We start from the raw sequence: 24,078 nt of genomic DNA, 5'->3' as shown, positions 1-24,078 counted from the left end.
TGCAGAAACAAGCACATCTCAATAGATTCCTACTAAATGGCCTGACAAAATATATGGTGAAACTGCAGAGTTAAGTCAAATTGCAATTTAAAGACCTGTTTTCCTATTTTTATTTTTGGTCTCAAGCAACTTTTATAGGTATAGGCTCTATGTTTTATTAAATAAGTGTGAAGCAGATGTGCATCAACTGAAGATCTCTCTGGCTCACCTGTGGCACAGTTTACGCAAAACATCAGCAATGTGTGCACTGATCGTGTCTCCTAAACTTTGGGTCAAATGGTGAAATGAAAGGTTTTCTATTTAAGGATACCCAGCAGATTGCATCGAGTCAGTGACTTGTAGCATTCACTCCTCCTGGATGAGCATGTAGCGACAGTGGACAGTCACTGGCGTTGACTTTGCAGCAATCCCTCATACCGAGCATGCATGTAGCGACAATGAAGAGGAAAAACTCCCTTTTAACAGGAAGAAACCTCCAGCAGAAACAGGCTCAGTGTGAGCGGCCATCTGTTACGACCGACTGGGGGTTTGAGAGAAGAGAGCAGAGACACAAAAAGAACACAGAAGCACTGATCCAGGAGTACTTTCTATGGGAAGGAAAAGTAAATGTAAATTGATGTAGCTCCTTTAGTCGTTTCATCTAGAAAGAAAGAACAGATAAACTCTGAGTCAGTTTTCAAGGTTAGAGTCTGAAAGAGAGCACATATAATTAGTTACAGTAAAAGCTCATTCAATTGCTATGTCTAGGAGATAGGGTTAAACACTGAAAGACAGGGCCATGTGGATCATCGGTAGAGGGTGAGCATTAAGCATTAAGTTGTTGCCAGCAGAAGCTCGGACGATGACCCCCTCCGGAAAAGTGTCACAGCTAAATACAGAGCCAGATTAGATGTAGTTTCTAAGAGGAAAAAAAAACAGAGAGAGAACATAAAGTTAGAAGCTGAAATAACAGCAACTAAAGCTGGGAGCTGGTTCCACAGGAGAGGAGCCTGATAACCAAAGGATCTGCCTCCCATTCTACATCTAAAAACTCTAGGAACTACCAGTAAACCTGCAGTCTGAGAACAAAGTGCTCTGTTAGGAACATATGGACCAATCATATCTCTGATGTATGATGGAGCTAGATCATTAAGGGCTTTATATGTGAGGATATTTCTAATTTTGCGATATTCTGGAGGTAAAAGAAGGACATTCTGGACACTTGTTTAATATTGGATTAGTAAAGAGAATTTGCCCAAGTACTGAACCCTGTGGTACTCCACAATTAACCCTGGAGTTTAAGGATGATTTATCATTTACATGAAGAAACTGGAATCTGTCAGACAAATAAGATTTAAACCAGCCTAGCGCTGTTCCCCTGATCCCTACAGCATATTCCAGCCTTTTTAAGAGAATATTATGGTCGACTGTATCAAATGCAGCACTGAGATCTAACAGAACCAGTACAGACACAAGTCCATTATCTGAGGCCATAAGAATATCATTAGTGACTTTCATCAGAGCTGATTCAGATCTATGATGAGCTCTGAAACCTGACTGAAACTCTTCAAACAGGTCATTGCTGTGTAAATGCTCACACATTTGATTAGCAACTATTTTCTCAAGAATTTTAGATAAGAACGGAGATTGGATATAGGTCTGTAATTTTTCAAGTCATCTCTTTCAAGCGAAGTAAAGGTTTAAATACAGCTACCTTAAATGCCTGTGGTACATATCCATTTACTAAAGATAGATTAATCATATCTAAAATGGGGCTGGTAATCAGAGGGAACACTTCCTTAAATAATTTGGTTGGGATTGGGTCTAACATACAAGTTGAAGGTTTAAATTAAGCTAATATTTCTGATAACTCAGGAAATCTATATCTAGTCATTTTATTAGCTTGGTTGCAGCATGCATTTTTGTGTGTTTTAGAATTTATGTTATTAGTTCACGTCTTTGTGAGCTTTAGCTTCTTAGTCACTAAAATCTTTATCATGTGTGGGCTTTAAGAGCAAGTAGAGTTAAATATGTTATTGGCATGCAGAGAAAATATGATGCTCTACAAAAAATTACATCCAATCAGTTGTTTATGGTTGCAGTACTGTACATATTGATATTGCGATGACAACTGTGATTTGATATTTTGTGCAGCCCTAATATACACACATATTTTAATGACTTTACTGACTTTATGGGAATTTACGGTAACTTAGATGTATTCCCTGCAAAGGTATTTTAAACTTTCTGAAAACCCAGAAAAGGCCGGTTTGGTACATTTATCCATTCCTTGATATGAAACATCCATGCTCCTCAGTCGCTGCAGATGTTTTATTAATGCTTATACCATGGTGGGATGATGCCTTTGTCTTAGCCATTGGGTACTCTGAGGTGTCAGGCTGATCAGATGATGGGGAAAAAGCCCTGATTGAACGTCAGCACACTCACAACTGACTGTGAGGACAGCATTGATTTCTGCAAGCACTACTGGTTCTTTGTCTGTCTGGTTTCTACCTGTGTGCATGTGTGTGTGTGTGTGTTTGTGTGTGTGTGTGTGTGTGTGTGTGTGTGTGTGTGTGTGTGTGTGTGTGTGTGTGTGTGTGTGTGTGTGGGTGTGTGTGTGTGTGTGTGTGTGTGTGTGTGTGTGTTGGAGTTTCTGAATTGAAGCATAAAAGCTCTTTCTTCTGTGGACTCGGCACCAAGCCTTATTCAATACCTATGTTTGATGTTGCAACAAATAGGATGTCTGAGTGTGTGGTTAATTTTTTTCCTATGTCAGTCTTAAAGGTCAGAGGCTTTCTGTCAGAACACTTCAGCTGAGTTAGTTTTTGAATTGTTATTTTGTCATTTCTGTGAGTTGTTGACATTTTTCCCTCCATCTTCCTTGCAGAGGACACAGCATTTGAGGCAGGTGTGCGGGTGCAAATCCACAGTCAGGCAGAGCCCCCATTTGTTCACGAACTTGGCTTTGGCGTAGCCCCTGGCTTCCAGACCTTTGTGGCTACTCAGGAGCAAAGGGTAGGTGCCCCATCATTATCATCATTACTCTTCCTGTGCACTTTCCCCACCTCTAAAGCACACATTGGGCTTATCCCTTGGAGATCATGTGATGAATAACCTGCCATAACAAGTCTGATGAGAGTCTGAACATCCACGTTTATGTGTGTGTGCGGGGGGGGGGGGGGGGGCTTGGGGGCCTTCAGGTGACCTCTGTGGTCTCCTGGTGGCTGTTGGCAGATGAGTGATGAACTTGTCCCTTTTGTTTCCAGGTTTGACCTTTCTAGTAGAGTTGCTCTCAACTGAATCTAAGCATCACTCAATCATACTAAACGTCATTCTATCACACAAGCCCAGTCTTAAAGGCTGCAGGACCCACAGATAGTTAATGTCAATTGTCTTTTCTGTCGCCATTCTTATGCTTCAGATGGCTGTTTTTTATTGCTGTTCTCAGTTCAAGTTGCACATTTTCCTCTCAAGATATATTTGTTTGTTTTTGTCCCCCTATAAGAATCATCCAGTAATTGCAATTATTGGTGTGCCTCTAACTTTTAGTGTTTATGCTTCTGTATTTTTATTCCATCCATTTGCTTTTTTTGTTGTTTTCTTAAGTGGTTTCTTCATAGCTCCATTGTTTGGTGTTTTGGGGAAAGATACATAGGTAACCCTATTAGTATTGGGGTACGTGTATTTTTTGTGAAAAAAAAGGAAGAGAGAAAACAAAGTTGTTAACATGACTAATTTTAAGTACTGCATAAAAGAAGAGTAGTAGGAGTGTGAAAAGGTGGTCAGAATGTCCTCCAGCAGCTAAGGCTAAAAACCTATAATCTATTCATTGTTTATGAAAAAGGAAGCTTTCAGATCTAGATCAGGATTGGTAAATATCTTCCTGTCCAACATCTGCAGGCTGGCATTATCTGCATAATGCCAACCTGTTACTTTGTGCAACCAGCAAGCTAGATTACACATTTTAAAAATGATGGGTATCAGTACCAATTATTTTAATGAACTGGCAAAGGTCTATGAAACTGATAAATCACTGCACTTCTGCATTTTTATGAAAACACATTTTTTATTCATTTAAACCTTGGCTTTCCTTTTCCTTTAGCTGATGAGATAGTTTTCAAACTCCATGATGCAATATTACACATCAGTAAAAATTTTTAATGGCTACCTGTGAAGTGGAAGAAAAACAAAATAGAGTTCACATAACAGTTTCCAACTTTGGGATTTGTTTTTTTTTCTCCTATTTTAGTAAAAGAGAAAAGACTTAAGAGAACAGCTTACAATACAATTCAATACAAATGTGTGAGTATAAACACAAAGGGAATGTCCAGCCATCATACAGTTAATGAAGTTGGGCTTTGTGTCCAAGAGATGAATGTGTTTTGCTGAAAAATGTGCATAAAAACCCAAGAACAAAGCAACTTGCTTTTTGAAGAAGCGGCTGAAGCTGGTGTTTGAATGAGAGGTCCCCCAGAACTGCTTACATTGCTTACTTTATTTCCTCAAACAAAAACCATTCAAAGGTTATATTTGATAGAAGTAATTTAAATGTTTCCTTTCATGCCAGCATTTTCCAAATTGGACTGTAATAACTTGACAATCTTCAATGTTCTTCTGTTTATCAATCTTCTTCCCAGTCATAGTTGTCCTTCATACTTGTTAATTCACAAGATATCAGTGTCATTCTGAAAAATATAAAATTGTCTTTAAGACCTTTTAGTATTCTGTCAACCTCTTTGTTTCTGAACGTTTTTGATAATGGCCCCTTTATATGCATCTTGTTAATGTGTCGATCCAAACCAGCTCTGTCCGTGCCCCTTTTAAAACATATTGTCTGTAATAAAAAATAAAAAAACCTGCTTGGACTCCTCTCAGCTAAATTATAATAGGGTTGTTTATAAATTACAGGGTAACCTGTGCTTTATTTTCTGGAACCAAACATAACTTTTTATTAATCCTAATCTACTTTTCGGAAAATTTATTTAACAGAAACTGTTTGCTTAATGTGTCCAGTGATGGTTGCACTGGGGAATTTACTGTTTTAGTCTTGTCAGACTTTAATGCAACCTTTGACACTGTTGATCATGCTACACTTAATTAACAGACTCCATACCTTCCTGGAACTGTTTTAGACTATTTCAGATCTGAACATTCACATTTAGGCGTCTGAGTCCACATAAACCACATCATACCAGATTCTGCTCATTTTATATATGAAGTACACTAATAATTTTCATAATCTTATCATTTTTGAGTAGATGAAATTCATCTGTTCTGCTCCTTCACAAATTCTCTCTAGAAACTGTCTAAATTGAGCTCCTTAAAGAAATCACAATCTGGTTTATCAAACAAACTTCTTTATTTGAACTCTGAGAAAACAAAGTGCCTCATCATTGCCCTGGAGAGCATGGTACCTTGCATCAAGCCATACATAGTCTGGATGTTTGAGCTCATCTGTCAAGCCAAACCGAAGGATTTTGGTGTGGTATTTGATCAATGTCTCTTCAAAATTGTTCAAAGCAAGGTGACTCTGGCTCAGTGGGAAAAGTAGTCATCTTGCAATCTGAAAACTGTGGATCTGATTCCAGCTTACTCCTGCCCCTGGGCAAGGCACTTAACCTCAACTGATCTGTGTATCGGTGTGTCACGGAGTGACATTTTTGGACTCTGTTTGTGGCTTTGTGTTTGTTTACCTTTTGCTTAGAAGTTTCTATTTTGGTTTTTGTATCCTCCTAGTGTTTACTTCTTAAGTTCTTTTATGGTTGTTTTCTTATTACTTTGTATGGTTTATTATTATTATTGTAATTATTATAGTTCTTGGTCTTCCCTGGATTCTCTAGTTTTATTTCTCTTTAGTATCTTTGTGTTTAATTGTGTTTTATTATTTGTTCCTTTGCACTCTTCTTGTTTACTAGTTTATTTTCTGTTTCCTTTCCAGTTAATTCAGTCAGTGTGGTTAGGTTTGTTTACTTTTGTATTCAGGTTTTCTTTATGGGTTCTCCAATTATTTTAAATACAAAATTAATTTGGGTAAAGTTCAGAATTTTGAAAGTTTAAATTTCAAAAAGTCAATCTCCATCTGATTATTCTGGCATATAGCAAATAGAAATAACAGTGTTTATTCTAATTGACCTAAAAGAGGGCTTGTTTAATGTCAGACAATAAGTAAGAACAATGTTATTTGTCTCTGTATGCAGTGTATGTAAATATCAGGTTTTACTGTACATATATTGCCAGAATCCTTCAACATCAACGGCCTTTTTGTCCCGATCAAAATGTTGATGGCATCTTTCTGGCTGGATATCTTCCACATTTTTTGGTAGAATTGGTAGAGGTCATTTAGATTAGTTGGCTCCTTGGCAGAATTCACCCTGGCACAGGACGTAAGCACAGTCCACATATTTCCAGTAAGGCCAGGGCTTTGAGGAGGCCCTTTTAGAGATTTCATGACAAATTGAACTACAACTAAAACGTTCAGCACAACTTCTTGCAGGAATTATATGAATGTATGCATATATTTTAAAAGTGTTTTTGGAAAGCTTTAGAAACCTTTTTATGTGCAGAACTAAGTTTTTGAACCCTCCATCTGGCAACAGCTGCTTTGAAAAGTTAAAGTCTTTTGGATTACCTATACAGAAATTTAAATTAATTGAAAAAAATTCACAAACATTTATAATATAATGGTAATTCTCCCAGTGGGTTAATGCAGTTTTAGACTAAAAATCCTCCATGTCATTTGTTTTATTTCTACTGTATTGAACCCTCAGATCCTACAAAAAAATTGAGTAAAAACTCTGCAAAAAACTCAGACAGCTTAGTCAATGTGGCTGTTGCAGAATGCCCTAAATCAATGTTGTCAGCACCAAAGTGTGTGCTGAGGAACAGCTGGGGAGTCACTGTAGATGGGATCCCATCCAGACGGATTGGATCAGATGATTATTTTCAGATTATCTATGATGCCACAGTGAAACTAAGTAAATGGTATTGTTGTTGTGTGTGTGTATTACATTATAGTTGTTTAAGCTGAAACTTTTATGTGTAGTAGCTTATAAGTGCAAAGAAGTAGAAGATTGTTGAGTTTTTTGCTTATAAAAGACTGCAAAAGGCTTTCAGGACAGAATGTTTAAATATGTTTCATGAGGAGCCATATGCACTGATCAGTACCTAGCTCAGTTTGTTAAATTCAGTTATGCTAAAGTTTATGGAAAGGCATAGGGCCTTCAGTGCTGAAGGTTAAAAGAAGACAAAAAGGGAAAGGGAATGCACTGCATCATTAGAGGAATGTCATGCAGAAATAAATGTAGCTAAATCCAACAAGTGTCTCTCTTTGTCTTCACTAAGACACAACGTGAGACAGTACATCAAAGCCTTTAGGTAATTCTTACACGTACAATTAAAATATTTCTCAGTGTATATGAACTAAGATACAACTTAAAACCATCACAACTGCCCAGGGTCCTTCGCTGATTTAAGCTTGAATAGAGCAGACACATTGCTGCTTTGTGTGTGTGAGTGGTTACTGTTAATATGAGGCACATCTTGCAGGCACTTAATATTAAAGATCTTTGGATTATTAGGAAGTACCTGTGAGTTAAACTGATTCACTTTTGGAGCATAACAACTATACAATTGCCATAAATTATTTATTTAGATTGCTGATTGCAATCTCCTTTACAGCTTTTTTCCTTTCTTTTTGGTAGTGGAAATCGTTGCAATCAAAATCCACTCTACCAACAACTTTCCACTTTTTGGAGTTTTAAGTGGCAGTTTGTGGCTCTAAACTACCACTAAGAAACATTCTGAGAGTAATGCTATATTAGTGTTAGACTTTAATCTGCCTTGCAATTAGCATCACCTTATTCTGCTGATTTTGTACTAAAATGTTTCCTTGAAGCTTTGAAATCAACTCTGTGGCAGAAGTTTGGGTACCCGCAAGAAGAAAAACAAAGGACAAACAGAATAAAGATTTGTAAACACTGTAATAAAATATTGTTATGGACCGTGGCTATTGTTCTGAAACCTTTCTTTTATACAATAGATTTGCATATGCCTTTGGTTTATATGCAGAAGATTGATGTTGGCATCTGATGTGCATCTTCCAGTTCACTGCTAAACTAAAGAGATTTTCTATTGTTTTATTGCTTTGTTTTTTATGTAAGGAATTTAGACTGCATTTTGTCACCTCTAGGTTACAGTAAAATACATAGTGATTAAACCTGAACCGGATAATTCTACACTAAATAGGGATTCCCTTTAAACAAAGTTTGTGATCTGTTTAACCTTCAATGCTGGTGAAACAAACAAAGCATTTTCACTGCTATTTTTGGGTTTAAACTAGAGATGGGCCGGTCCTCAAGTGCTCACGTAAGCATTTACAATTTGTGTCTGCACTTCCCCACACCTGAATCAAAAAATCGAATTACTTCTGTGGCACCAAATTTAGCCAGTTAATGACCTCCTCATTCAAATCAAGTGTTGTCAAGCAGGGAAACATCTAAATCATGCAGGAGAGCATCCCTCAAGGACCATAATTAAAGACCCTTGGGATAGGACCACCTTAGATGAGGTCTAGCTGTACTTTGAGCAGTCAAGCTTGTATTAACTATTTTTGAAAACAGAAAGTGGGGATTGTAAGTTTTCTTAAAAATAGTGTTGAACTTCCTTCTCAGCTTGTTCTTATGACTCCAACATTTTAAATCACTTCGATTCTTGAGCTGAACATTTCCTTAACCCCAACTATTCAATTTCCTATCAAATAAGGAATTAGCCAGTCAAACTGCTGTAACTACATCTATGCAGCTAGGTTTGGTAAAAGACGACTCGCTGAAGTTTAAAGAAGTATCACAATGGGGAAGAAAAGGGATTTGTATTTGGTCTGAGTATTTTAGAAGGTGCTGATGTACTAGGATTTGTACACACAATCAGATGTCAGGTTTACAGAAATTGTCCTAAAAAAAACTTACAATGAATGCCAGTTGAAAATGAAAATGCTTTGCTGATGTCAGAGGTCAAAAGAGAATGAGCAGACTGATTTAAAATATAGAAAGGAAGTTGCAGCTCATTCAACCACTTCTTACAACAAAAGATATGAACAAAACAATAAGCGGAAGACTTCACAGGGGCTCTTCTTGTCACCTAAGAACAGGAAACTTAGGCTACAATTCATGCAGGCTCTCCAAAACTGGACAAGAATAAATCAGAAACATTGCTTTGTCCAAAGAGCCTTGATTTAAGCTTCAATATTCAGATGGTAGGATCTCAAAATGACGTGAATAAAATGGAAGTAAGGTTATATCCTGCTTCGTCTCTAAGGTTCAGGCTGGTGGTGCTAGTTTAATGCTGTGGGCAATACTGTATTTTCTTAAAATGCTATTGACCCTTCAGTATTCACTGGGCTATGTTTAAATGGCACCGCCTTACATGACTATGGTTGCTGACCAAATAAAACTACAGTGCACCCATCTTCTAATTGCTACTTTCAGCGGGATAACGCACTGCCAAAAAGCTCCTATTATCTCAAGCCATTTTCTATTTTTTTTTTGTTTTGTTTACAAAAATTAGGTTGCTGCACTACAATGGCCAGCACAGTCACCTCATCCCAATCCCACAGATCACCTCTGGGAAGGGATGAAACAAGGGATTCACATGTGCAGTCAAAAAACCTACATCAGCTGTGTGATTTTTATTTTGCCAAACAGGAACAAAATCTCAGACAATCTGTTAAAACTGTGCAGTGAAGTCCCAGTTGAGTCCTGCTGATGCATCATCCCTACTATTATGTTAGATAACAAACCCAGAATGTGCCAATCAGAATAAAGCCATACACATTTTGTCTTTGTCTTTTAAAGCCAGTCAATCTACACTTAACTTAAATCATCTTGAAAATTCAACTGAGATATTTCAGTTAAGAATTATGGGACGTTTTTAAAATAAATTTTAAATGTGACCTTCCCACATCAGAGCTTAGTGTGTTAAGGTGTTAAACAGTTAGAGAGGAGACATGTTCAACAATGGGTAGGCCTCCTGGGTAATGAGCCTCTCAGGGACGCTGCTTGTCTGCCAGCCCTGTTCTGTGACTGGCAAGGCGTAGACAAGTTGTCCTCTGTGAAAATGCCACAACCGGATCAGTTGATTTTACCTAATAGCATTAGATCTACATCAAAGCAGCTTTAATCAAGTGAGCCTCCTGTATAAAACCCAGGAAAGAGAAGAGTCCTCTCTGATTTCAGAATTGGCTTGCTGTAGGCTTTTAAATAAAACTAAAAGGGCATGTTGTTCCTGTAGTGGCGAAAGTAATTCTTTACATGAACAAAAACAGCTTTATTTTTCCAGGAAGACTCTTAATTGATATCCAGACTCTTTGTGTTACTGCTTAGCACTCTGCTCAGAAATACAACAATAACACAAAAGGGTGGTTTGCTCAAACCCATTGTCCACAATTTGCATTTCAGCTCACCCAGGCAGCACTAATGGGATGACCTCATTGTAACTCACGCTGTTATCTACTTTTTAACAGTGTCCCTGTTTGGTAGAGCTGCATGGCCTAATTAAAGTATCGCTCTGGTATAACAGGGGAATGGGGCATTGATTAATAACACACTGAGTGGCCCACAAGCCTCAGCTTTTATTAGATAAGACCACAATCGGGTCCACTGGTATCAGCATAGTGAAAAGTGTTATTCAGCGCCTTAAATTATCTGATTACAGAGAATTAATCAGATCTTGGATCAGCTACAGCTAACTCTAATTAGGTCAGAAGTAAAGATTAGGTGAGGTTTAAAGGTGATTGGAAAGGTTAAGGATTGCCAAGGAGCAGATTTTTAAATTCTCTGACATAATTAATAGCTTCTGAATGTCAGTATATGGCTTGTTCTTGCTGCTGGCTTTGAGAAAGGCATATTTAATTATTACAAGAAACAATTCAGCTCCATTCAAATGGCTATAGGCTTCTGGACACAGAAATGCCAATTGGATTAAGTTGAAATGTATTGTCCTTCTCTTGTGTTACTAAAAAAATATCTTCCATCTTGCACCCTGAAGCAGAGAAACAAGATCACCTAGAAAAGCAAGCCAAGACTTCAAATTCTGCCATTACCATCAAGCAGAGTGGAGCCAAGCTTAATCTGACAGAATGCTCCATTTGTATGCTCCCCCCTTTCAAAAAAGATCTTTTGGCAGAGCAAGCTGACTTACTTGGGATGCACTAAGATGACAGCGAAAAAAACTGGGAACAGAGGGTGATGGATACAGAGCAGGGCTGGACCTCGATGCCTGTGTTGTAGAGCAGATGGGCCTCCATGCTGCTCAGCCCAGTGTCCCTCATTTCTCATCTGTTGTCCCAGCCTTCACAACCACAGGAGCATTTGTATGTGCTTTCCTCACTGTATGTTGGGGGATTTTTTTGACTGAGTGTGGCTAACTCTTGAATTGGTTTCTGCAATGCCAACTTGGTTTTTGGACTTTTCTGCTGCCATGCAATAGTTGGAATTCAAGGACTAAGCATTTAGTTTTGGAGAACTGTTGGTATTACTGGAAGTTTATAATTCACAGAGTTCTTCTGTGTTTTTTGTTTTGTTTTGTTTTGTTTGTCTTGGATGTCCTTTATACAAGCTGTTAAAAGCCATTGAAATTGTTTGATCACATGTAATAAGCAACTCAACCTTTCAAGGGAAGACATTGACAGGTTGCAAAATTTGACCATACTGAATTGTAAGACCCTGTTTCTTACCCCTCTATTATCCAGGATCAGGTACTGAATGTCTGGGCCCTCCCTCCCAAACTGTAACAGTTTATTTCCCCAAGCCATTAAAACTTTTTAGCATTCAAAGTACTGACTGATAACCTAAATGTTAGTTTAATAGCTCAACACATATTTGCACAGTTGACTGTTTCTCCATTTGCACAATTCACTGCATATTTCCATCTTTCCAACACTGAGACCAAGACAGTGATGCCCTTCTCATTTTGTTTGTATTATCTCTGCTGCTCTGGGATCCCAATATTACCTTCAAATGTTTGCATGTACTCAAATGCACCATTGTTTTCTCATGTTATACACATTTTGTAAATCTCCCTTTGAAATTCTATATACTGTGTTGTCTATCAGATGGGCAAAAGCAGATTTGATTTTCCAAAAGTTCATGATGATTTCTAATACTTTCCTCCTCTTTATCCAACTGGACAGTTGGATGCTGACTTAGGAAAGACAACTTGAGACTAAGGTTTTAGAACTTCTTGTTTGATTCATGGAAACCTGCCAGGTAGTCTCTTGAAAAGAAAAAGCTATTTGTTTTTATTGTGGCACATTATGGTATGTGTTGCTTTTTGAGATCTTTTAGCCTACTTCATACTGCTAGAAAAGTTCTATTTAAGCAACTTATTCATGCTACAGGTCTGAAAGTAATTCAGCCTGGGTGCGACCAGGGAAATTGAACTCCAAAAGAATGTTGTTAATCAGTTAATCCATGTTTTAACGAGGAGACAATTCCTTTTTCACATACAGCCAGTATGGTCTAAAAACCTCTTTGCCTTAAGAAATAAAATTATTTAAAATATTTTTTGCAATTGACAGAGAAAATTAAATGAGCTTCCCCTTCTCTTCTCCCTCTTAGCTGACCTACCTGCCTCCCCCCTGGGGAGAGTGTGAGTCCAAAGCTCTGGAGTCGGGCTTCTTTCAGGTCTACAGTGTAACAGCCTGCAGGATTGACTGTGAAACTCGCTACATTGTGGAGAACTGCAATTGCAGGATGGTGCACATGCCTGGTAAGCACCCCTGTTGTACTATGTGATGATGTATTGAGCGTGCATTCATCAACAAGGGTTTTCAGCAAGGTTGCAGCATTGTGCAGGGGATTTACCAGCATCATATTGATATAACAAATCAATGCTGGATTAGTTGTTGGCATTTTAAAAGCCCTAAGAGTACAAGGTGTACCTGGGAGGTACAAGGATGCCGTTTCTCACAGAAAGTATCTTTCATCCACGTGTTAAAACTTAGTTTGTTAAGTTTTCCAATAAGTTCATGTTTAAACACCAACATTGATTCAATAGCTTCTGTAATGTACATTACCCTTTCTGTACCCAGGTGATGCATCCTACTGCACCCCTGAGCAGTACAAAGACTGTGCTGAGCCTGCCTTGGGTAAGTCAGCCTGGATACACACAATCATATAAGTCAAGAAGAAACACATACTTTATCATGGTTTAAGAATGATTACAGCTTCTGCAAATCATTAGGCTCAGCCTGTTTTGGAGATTAATTTTAAGGCAGGGTGATATCAAGTTAAAAGTACTCATCTGGTAAATTTTCACAAATTGCTGAAAACCAATCTGCTCCTCAATCTACTCCTACATTTTCTTAATTTCATGTCATTACAATCTGCAGTCTAACCAAATTGTGCACTAATAAAAGTGCAGAGAATTCAGCATATATTTGCTAATTCCAGATATCACTCCTGGAAGTACAGAAGGTTAAACGTTTGCCATCTTAATCGTTCCACATTTGTGTGAAACACTCAAGTCTGTAACGAGCAGCAGAGTCGACGGGGACCCCAATGTTAGAGTTCAATTTAATGTGTGGATAGTCAGAGAGATGATGCATCTTTCTGCCTGGACTGATCTAAGAGGATGGAGAGATGCAAAAGGTTTTAGCAGCTTTTACGTCTTCCTTCAAATTCAAGAATTCATATAAAGTGATATTTCAATGCCCCCGTGTGAAGTTTGGATCAGTTTTTATAAGGATTTTATTTCCTTTTTTACAGAAGCAGATTAACAGGTAGACATACACATATATGACCACGTTTAGTATTCTGGATCAGAGGTAGGGCACAAGTTAGCACAGTATTTCTCAATTAGTGGATGTGCCCCTGCGAATCCAGCTTGAGAGGCAAGATGGATTCAACTGTCTTTATTCATACTTGAACAATCAACAAGCCTCCAGTCACTAGGTGGCAGCAGTGCTCAAACAAATCAACAGGCTGCCTGTACCAGTGGAAGAAGTGCTCAGCACTGGTGCAAACAGAGCTGTCATCAGAATAAAGAAAAAACATAAAAATGGAGGAAAACATAAAATCATAATAAAATAATATGACGAAGCCTACCTTGCCCTTTGATTCACTGTTAATTCGGTCGGTCGTGTCTAAAAACTTTGGCAGCAGATAGCATGAAACCAAATTCAGGCGGCACTTGGAGACTTTACACCCCAGTTGATAAACTGAACCTGGAAATGGTTTAAAGCTGTTGTAGATGTTATATCGTGGTATTAATCTGCTTTAGCAATCAAGTGAATTCATGCAGAACGCTGGTACCAGCTACTCATACAGGGATTTATGGATAAAGAAAAAATACATATGGTTCTCAATTTAGGGGGGCATGAAAAATATTCTGCTCCCCGGGGGGGGGGACCACTAGGTTAACACAAACCCTAGGGTTTCTTCTTCAAAACTATTCTTTATGTACTTTTTTCGGAGGATTAGACAAAGAAATAGAAATTGTGACAATAAATAAATGGAGCTTTTGTGATGGATTTACATGTTGATTCCCAAAGTAGGGTGAAAACTGTAAATTATATTTTATAAGGTAAAAAAACAATCTTAATCTAAAAACACTCCTTAAAGTTGAGTCTCTGAGCAATTACAGATGTCATAAACAGCACAGTTGTCAGGATTTAAATCTGCTTGGTAATGAAGACCTTAAATAGGTAAAAAGATAGGAAGGAATTGATATAATTTTTTTACAGTAGAAACAGCAACATTTATATTAAGAAAAAAAAGCCTGCCAAATGAAAAATGAAATAAGTTGTATAATGAGTCTCTAGATGAAGTTCCCTTTAATGGAAGGGGGAACAAATGCCTCTGTTGATGTGGAGACTCAGACTTAGTGAATTAGGAAGGTTTTAAAGGAGGTGGAAATAACACATGCACAAAAATCTTTACATTTTAACCGATGTACATTTTTTATCCACAGTATTAATTCCAGACTGATCAAATGTTTCAGAAGGTGTTTTTAATTAGATGTTTTGTCCTCCATTTTAATTTGAAAGGAGCTGAAATATCACCAAATATTTACTCTCATTTGGTCTTTGTCTTGATTCAACTTGTGCGTAAATTTGCCAATGCATTTTGTATCTTTAGGTTTAATTCAGAGCCGTTTTAGCCATCTGTCTGGGTAAAGTTATTATTAAACACAAACATTATTTTTGGTCAAATAAAGAACAGAAAGCTTTAAGTGCCAAATGTATTTAGGGTTGTTCCATGTGGACAATTTCCAAAGTTTTTCTAGGCGCAGAATGTGATTTTCTGACTTGAGATATTCACAAAGAAAAGATGCTGAGTGTAGCTATTTTTCTGTGACCTAATTGACTTAATCAATGCAGCACTTAATATTTTATTTATCCACAATTGCATTTTTTTACATGCTGTATTTTAAATAGTTCAGCTATATTGATTTGTTTGTTAAATTAATACATTATGCTTTTTTTAGTTTGATGATCTTTTTATTATGGGAAGAAGCTGTGTCACAAAGCAGAGAAATAAAAACCTTGTGAACTGTGAATAAGAGACTTTGACAACCTTCATGTAAAGCTCCATATTTGGACCAGTTATTTATGAATCTTTCAGGCATTACCCACTTGAAGAATGAGTTTTAAATCCTTAAAAATAACTGAGGATAAAGGTCTATGACCAACCAGCTGTCATCTTGCTCTAAAAATCCTGGAATGAGCCAAAGAAAATGGCAATGAATCTTTTATGGAAGTGAACTATTTAAAAAATCCTACTGAAGGTCAATTGTGAAGGATGAAATTATGTGTATTTATATAGTTGTGTGTTACAAAGGGTGGATGGGGGGGGGGGGGGGTATAATGCTGGATTATATGGTATTGCTGTCTCCCTGGAAAGAGGTCTTATGTTGTAATGATACTCTGTTGATGTTTACCCTCACTTTTTTCAATTAAGAAGATAGCACACACATTGCAACAATATTACTGGATGGATTGATTACAGAAAAATATATGACCCTCAAACATAATATTACAGTGACATCAAAGAATACTTAAAGGTGTTAATTTGTTAGAAATAAGACCACCAGTATAGTAAACCTATCAGGTGTGACTACGGGAAGTAGTAGTGTGCAAACCTTCCATCTATAGGCTTGATCCAAAGACGTGTTTGTAGCTCAGGAAAAGTGAGTGTCCAGTCAGCTCTGGTTGTATTTGCATTGTGTTACCAGCCACGTCGCCTTAACATTTATCTTTAGTGTAAACAGCTGCCTAACTGTTACATTTTTGAAGCATTTAGCTGATAGCTGATGGCTAGTTATATTTTTGGCATTGATCGTGAGATATATCCATGTTTGCATGGCCAATTTTTAACAATTATGGCCTGTTATGTTATACATGGTTTGCTAAACCGTAATTTTCATTCAGAGAGAGGCTGCAGAGGCACTTCAGACATTGAGCACAGGTATAGACAGACAGTCCTCAATGAATGAGAGAGACAAAACCAGCTGTGATGTGTATGCTTTGACCAAAATCCATTTTTAGAAACAAATTATAAAGCTGCGCCTGAGTCTTGTGACATTGTAGCTTTAATAACCCAATTAATTCCACAGTGAAGCTGCATATTTAGCCTGTCATGCAGAAACTCCTTTTGGGAGCAAAACCTATAGGAGAGACTACGGGATCCTGAATGGCACAGACAGGTGAGTATTGGCCTCAGAGTCCGTACCAGCTAATGTCTATACTTAAATGATTCGGGTCAGTTTCAGAGACAAAAAATCCTGATCCAGACATTCCAGGTTTCCTTACATGTGGTAGAATGTTTTTTTATCACAGAAAGCTTGCAACCTTGTGGAGTGAAGTAACATAAACATCAAGTTTACTTCACCTTTGGTAGACTTAAAATGGACTGATGAGGTGCAGAGGATCAGACAGATTCATTCATCTGGCAACATAAGCAATACATACACACTGAAAGTAATATACACATTTTGGAATGGATTAGCCAGAGTCACAGCTAGATTCTGATAGAGAATTGGTGAAGGGAGATAAAGATTAGGGTGATGGCAAGGAGGCCTTCCATCCTCAAAGAGTTGGAACTCTTCAAAGGTTAATTGTCAAGAGCACAAAGAGAAATCGTTACAATACCAGTGGAAACAAGTAAAAAGCTGGTCAGCAATTACAAGAAAGGTTTTATTTCTGTAATGACGATCATATTTTTCAGTTGTGTGTAAATAAAAGCTTGTTTTTTTCTAAATTAAAACTCCTTTTAAATTTTTTTTATAATCCTATGAGAGATGCCTGTCTCATTTCCCATAAGAGACAAACTTCTTGATTAGATTAAAATAATTTCATGTTTCATATAAATCCTGGGTGAGAAAATATTTTGTCTTGTATAACATAGCATATAAAAAGAAAAACATGATTTACCTATTTTAATTGTGAACATTATGATCATTATAAATGTATATAAATGTAAATCTAAAGTTACAAAAAATAAAATGGGAGAGTCTCTATGACAAGTAACAAACCACTTTGGGTAGTAGGGCAGTATGTTCAGGACTTTGTGCATTACATAGTTATATTTACACAAATCGCATATCATTTATAGACAAGGTTATATTATATTGTAACCAGTATGACATTCCTATAGAATGTACAAACATAAAGAGCAGTGAAATGTCACCTGTTAGACAGAGGAGAGCTGTTGTAGCATTCTTTGAGGCAGCAGAGAGTGAGTCTTTTGGAGAACTCCACTGTCTCTGCGGGGGGGCAGAAATGGGTAGGCTGGATTGCTTATGATGGAGAATAGTTTGTTCAGTGACCTCCTGTCCCCGACTTATTCCACTTATCTCCACGTTCTCACCAATGATTTTACCTGGCCTTTTAATTACTCTATTGAGTGTGTTGACAGCCCTGGTACAGATGTAGCTCGCCCAACAGACCACAGCATGGAAGATGATGTTTACGACCACAGATTGGTACAAGATCTCCAGCATCTTGCTGCACACACTGAAAATCTGAGTTTTCTCAAAAAATAGTTTGCTCTTCCCATTCTTGTACAAAGCATGCTGTTGCTCCGGTCCAGCCTGGTGTTATGGTGCAAAGTAAAGTAATCTATGGCCACAGACTTCTGTAGTAGCACAGATGTTGCTTAGCTGTGAAATCGGTGTCAGACTTAATGGTCTTCTGTGAAATGGCAGATGTCTAATGTCTGCTAATACAGGTCCTTCTCAAAATATTAGCATATTGTGATAAAGTTCATTATTTTCCATAATGTCATGATGAAAATTTAACATTCATATATTTTAGATTCATTGCACACTAACTGAAATATTTCAGGTCTTTTATTGTCTTAATACGGATGATTTTGGCATACAGCTCATGAAAACCCAACATTCCTATCTCACAAAATTAACATATTTCATCCGACCAATAAAAGAAAAGGGTTTTTAATACAAAAAACGTCAACCTTCAAATAATCATGTACAATTATGCACACAATACTTGGTCGGGAATCCTTTTGCAGAAATGACTGCTTCAATGCGGCGTGGCATGGAGGCAATCAGCCTGTGGCACTGCTGAGGTCTTATGGAGGCCCAGGATGCTTCGATAGCGGCCTTTAGCTCATCCAGAGTGTTGGGTCTTGAGTCTCTCAACGTTCTCTTCACAATATCCCACAGATTCTCTATGGGGTTCAGGTCAGGAGAGTTGGCAGGCCAATTGAGCACAGTGATACCATGGTCAGTAAACCATTTACCAGTGGTTTTGGCACTGTGAGCAGGTGCCAGGTCGTGCTGAAAAATTAAATCTTCATCTCCATAAAGCTTTTCAGCAGATGGAAGCATGAAGTGCTCCAAAATCTCCTGATAGCTAGCTGCATTGACCCTGCCCTTGATAAAACACAGTGGACCAACACCAGCAGCTGACACGGCACCCCAGACCATCACTGACTGTGGGTACTTGACACTGGACTTCTGGCATTTTGGCATTTCCTTCTCCCCAGTCTTCCTCCAGACTCTGGCACCTTGATTTCCGAATGACATGCAGAATTTGCTTTCATCCGAAAAAAGTACTTTGGACCACTGAGCAACAGTCCAGTGCTGCTTCTCTGTAGCCCAGGTCAGGCGCTTCTGCCGCTGTTTCTGGTTCAAAAGTGGCTTGACCTGGGGAATGCGGCACCTGTAGCCCATTTTCTGCACACGCCTGTGCACAGTGGCTCTGGATGTTTCTACTCCAGACTCAGTCCACTGCTTCCGCAGGTCCCCCAAGGTCTGGAATCGGCCCTTCTCCACAATCTTCCTCAGGGTCCGGTCACCTCTTCTCGTTGTGCAGCGTTTTCTGCCACACTTTTTCCTTCCCACAGACTTCCCACTGAGGTGCCTTGATACAGCACTCTGGGAACAGCCTATTCATTCAGAAATTTCTTTCTGTGTCTTACCCTCTTGCTTGAGGGTGTCAATAGTGGCCTTCTGGACAGCAGTCAGGTCGGCAGTCGTACCCATGATTGGGGTTTTGAGTGATGAACCAGGCTGGGAGTTTTAAAGGTCTCAGGAATCTTTTGCAGGTGTTTAGAGTTAACTCGTTGATTCAGATGATTAGGTTCATAGCTCGTTTAGAGACCCTTTTAATGATATGCTAATTTTGTGAGATAGGAATTTTGGGTTTTCATGAGCTGTATGCCAAAATCATCCGTATTAAGACAATAAAACACCTGAAATATTTCAGTTAGTGTGCAATGAATCTAAAATATATGAATGTTAAATGTTCATCATGACATTATGGAAAATAATGAACTTTATCACAATATGCTAATATTTTGAGAAGGACCTGTATAGCTTTTTGTTCATTTGAGTTTTTTTTAAGTTGCTAAAATCAACAAAAAAGGTCCTCACATGTAACTAGCTGTTAGCCTTCCATCGCTCTGAAGACTTTTCTAAAACTCACCTTGACATGCAACAGGTGAGGGAACTGTTACTCAGGATGAAATCACAGATCCTCAGTTAAATCAAGTTTGAACCATCTTTTTTATCTGGTTATTAAAGTCAGGGAATTGTGACAAAATTGTACTGTACTGTAACACTCAACCCAAAGCTCAATAACACTTTGATTCATTTACTGGCATAACTAAAGCCTGCTAACAGAATATGCATTTTCTGAAGAAAACGTTATTTTCAAATACGGAGTAGTTTTTAACCCTACCAACGTAAAGAACAAGTTAAAAAACTATTAGTCCAACCTTCTCTCCTCTTTCAGCCTAAACGTCTTTCATCCAATTCTAAATCATGTCTGCAAAACCAGAAAGGTTTCCAATAAGCCAAAAAGGCAGCCAAGGATAACAATACTTTGAAGCAACTGGCATCATAGCTGTGCACTCCCGCACCATAAGAACATTTAGTGCAACATAGAGTGACCGAACGAGCACTCGGAAAAAGGACGTTAAGCTGTACGGTGCAGGAAGGCAGAGGGTTCTGGTGTATTTCTCTGCAACTGGCTTCATTTTTTTGGAACTATAAAGCTTCCAAATTCCCAACACATACACACATATTCAGCTCAGCTTGGATCATGAAATGCAAATAAATTCTCAGTGCCAATTTGATACACCCTCCAGAAGATGCTTCAAGCATCAAAGTTTGATTGGGTTTTTATACTTCTGTAACTGTGTCCCTTAGGTTTGGAAACAAATCTTAGTTGTTGTTTTTTTTATTTTTTTTTGTAAGGGGTTGCTGCATTCATTGCCTTCTAACAACTCATTTCCCTAATCTTACTTTTTAGAATACAAAGGTCACAAAATCATTCATGCCAGTTTCTGCTTTGCACTACAATAATTATTTTTCAAAATTCTTGCAAAATATAAATGCTGTAAGAAGCTAATGCATAATGGTAATTTGTTCTAAGTAAAAGAAAATTTGTGAAGAAAGTGGACAAAGGTTTTTGAGGCTCGGACAAAGAACTAGTGAATCCATGAATCCAATAACGTCACAGTTGAATTAAAAATAAGCTACCACTGTGGAGCTGTAATAAATTTTCTCTCTCCTTTACAAGTCTGCATGGCCCCGGCAGCTATTATTGCACCCTATGGGGGAATCAGCCTTTTGCTCTGTGATCTGCAGGTCTGACACAGAGCTGCTTGCGTGAGAAGCAGACCTGAAAGCATTAATATGTAAGTAAATATGTGTCACTAGGATTTGAATTATAAATGCCACTGAAATGTTAATGGATGTATGTACTCTCCTGTATCTCAAAGTGATCACATTTTCAGTAACTGTTTTTTGTTTTTAATTTTCATTGTTTAGAAATTCGGCATAATAGATTAAAATGCAATGTTTTCAGTGCATCGAGATCCAGCTCATTCCGCTGTCTGAAATTCAGCGTCTAAAATTCAGTGTATTGAAGGCAGGGTCACTATTGGTTACAAATATTACCAAAGGCGACCAGATTAGTTGGATCTAACACCCAGCCAATCCTGCCAAGCTTTGTTAGTCACGTGACGCAATGCCTGTGGCGCTCATATTGAAGCACAACCATCTCCAAGGCGGTCGGCTTTTATGGTAGCTAACTCCAACTCAACGGTGAGTTTAATGCTTTCAATCGCCTGTAGTATTATTTTTGGCACATGGCGTTCCATCTTACACCTTGATTTATAACACGTTTTTTGGAAACTTTTAATCATGTAACCTGCAGTGTTGCCATTTTAGTGTTTTTATGTTATGAAAGGAAATCAGAACCATGTCTTTCTTAGCAGGGCATTCTCTTATGTCCATCTTCAACAGTAAGGGGTCCTCTGTTGCATGTTTTTAGAGGAAATGGTCTGCACAGCATGGTGGCGCAGTTGGTAGGGGGTCTTTCTGCATGGAGTTTGCATGTTCTCTCCGTGCATGCGTGGGTTCTCACCAGGTACTCCAGTTTCCTCCCACAGTCCAAAAACATGACTGTTAGGTTAATTGGTCTCTGTAAATTGCCCATAAGTGTGTGAATGAGTGTGTGCATGGTTGTTTGTGTGTTGCCTTGCGATGGATTGGCAATCTGTCCAAGGTGTACCCTGCCTCTCGCCGTAGACTGCTGGAGATAGGCACCAGCTTCATCACGACCCACAATGGAAGAAGCGGTATAGAAAATGACTGACTGACTGGTCTGCACAGCAAGATATGGCCTTTGACATATCAACAATGGTATACCAGTCTAAGAGAAAAAAAAAATAAGTTGTTTTCGTAGTTACAGTAAAACACTGACATTTTACACGGAATTTAAAGATTATCATAATCAAGTTAAATAAGGTGGGATAAAAAAAACTATTTTTTTAAAAGGGGGAAAACTGTGTCACATGAAATTTTTAGGAAGTGTCATAACCTCAAGTAAACCTGGAGGCGTGCAGATGGCCATCTAATTCAACCAGAGTCTATTTTACTGGATGCCGAAGAATGGCCAGGGTCAATATTTATGGATCATACCGCACCACCAGGAAACAAGACAAGCAGAACATTTTCAAAATAATTCACTAAAGACGGACTAGATCTTGCTATATCAATAAATACACACACACACACACATATATATATTACAATTAATACAATATAAAGTCCTTCATAGAGTATACTATACAGGTCAACGGATGTTCAGGATGGGTTTTGCACCGTCTAATACTTGCTTACACTGCACAGGCAATATACCTGACAATTACATCCACGCACTATATAATACACAATATTTCACCTTCCCCCTCATTTTGCTTGTTGGGCAACTTAGATGATGTCACCATAGAGACAAATTCAGTTCACATGGTTCTCACTGCCTTATGTAGCGCTAAGAAAACTATCCTCATCAACTGGGAAAATAAAAACCTTCTTAATATTAACCAGTATAGAAACCTTCTGTTGGATTATATAAGTCTTGAGACAGCCTCTGCCTCCACATCAGATCAGTCTCTCTGGCTCCTTTAATCGGCTTCATCACCTAGTGGGGGTGGGGCACCTTTGGCTTCATCCTGTGGTGTGTTGTGGTGGATGCAGGGGGGCGTCTGGGTTTGTGGGGGTCAGTGGCTTCTTCGGACGGTGGACTGGGTGTCGGGCTGGGGATCGGGGTTTGAGGGTTAGGGCAGTTATGGCGGGGGGGGGGGGGTTAATCTCAAGTGTGTACACCTCAATTCAAAATAAAGGTTTTGGGTAAAAATGAAAATAATTACTTGAAATTGCTCTCTTTCAAAGTTACTGTGATTTGTAAATGAAAAGCTACCTCTAGTGGCTTCATTTTCTTTGCAAGGACAAGGTTTGTTTGAAGAAATCTTCTCTTTCCTCTTCCCTGGATGAAAATACCAAGAAAAGACCAGAAAATTGAAGAAACACAAACTTAATTTTCAACATCACCATAACCTATAACAAATGAGTTGGGAAATTCACAAGAAACACTGAATCATTTTAACATACTTTGCTTAACTCCAAGTAACTAATACTGGTAATAAAACTCAGGTAGCAATGTTTTTTTTACCTTTATTGATAAGTCAATTTTGAAATCAGAGAGAAAGACTGGTACCAAACAGTAAATAAATGTGTTTTTTTCCCAGGGACTTCCATTGTGAGGTTTTGATGGAGCACCACTAATTAAGTAGTATGCTATTCTGTATCAATACATAAAAGTGGATTTTATGGGAAACAAATATAGAGCTTATGAGAGTTCATGTCTAAAAGAGAGTTTACCATAAATGAAGTTGTCTTACAAGTATTTACTTGGTTATTTCCATCTGGATGGATGGTGTTTCAGCTCAAGGCAGACTTGCACTATGTGCATTTCACCTCCTACAAGAGTTTGATCAAAGAATTTTTGGTAGACCGCTTTAATGCTGTTATTATTAAATTATTATTAAACCTGGAATGATGGTTGATGGCGTCACTTCCCCCTCCATTCTGAGGTCTTTAAGATGATGTTAATAAGTAAAGTGCCTGGCTGACTGAACTATATCATCCTAACTATCCTGTCATCACAAAATACACACACAAGACAAATTTGCAACTTAAAATATAACAAGAGAAGTTGATGTTTAATGACATTTACATGGAAAAACTGTGTTCTTTTCCCATTCAATTTTTAGAAAGTGTAATAACCTC

At 38.1% G+C, this 24,078-nt stretch overlaps 1 protein-coding gene across 4 annotated transcripts in view; it reads left to right on the top strand.

Annotated features, from left to right (window-relative positions):
- The window catches only part of LOC124863703 (acid-sensing ion channel 2-like), a 597,324-nt gene that overhangs the window by 558,305 nt on the left and 14,941 nt on the right, over nt 1-24,078 (top strand). For all 4 annotated transcript variants that reach the window (XM_047358142.1, XM_047358143.1, XM_047358141.1 and 1 more), the window contains 3 exons: nt 2,870-2,997; nt 12,594-12,744; nt 13,067-13,123. In XM_047358142.1, the coding sequence (XP_047214098.1) occupies nt 2,870-2,997; nt 12,594-12,744; nt 13,067-13,123 (336 nt within the window). The remainder of the gene's footprint in view (nt 1-2,869; nt 2,998-12,593; nt 12,745-13,066; nt 13,124-24,078) is intronic.

Source organism: Girardinichthys multiradiatus, chromosome Y (genome assembly GCF_021462225.1).
Source record: "Girardinichthys multiradiatus isolate DD_20200921_A chromosome Y, DD_fGirMul_XY1, whole genome shotgun sequence".
Lineage (NCBI taxonomy): Eukaryota > Metazoa > Chordata > Actinopteri > Cyprinodontiformes > Goodeidae > Girardinichthys > Girardinichthys multiradiatus.
The sequence above is the reverse complement of the archived record's forward strand: the minus strand, read 5'-3'. Positions and strand labels throughout refer to the sequence as shown.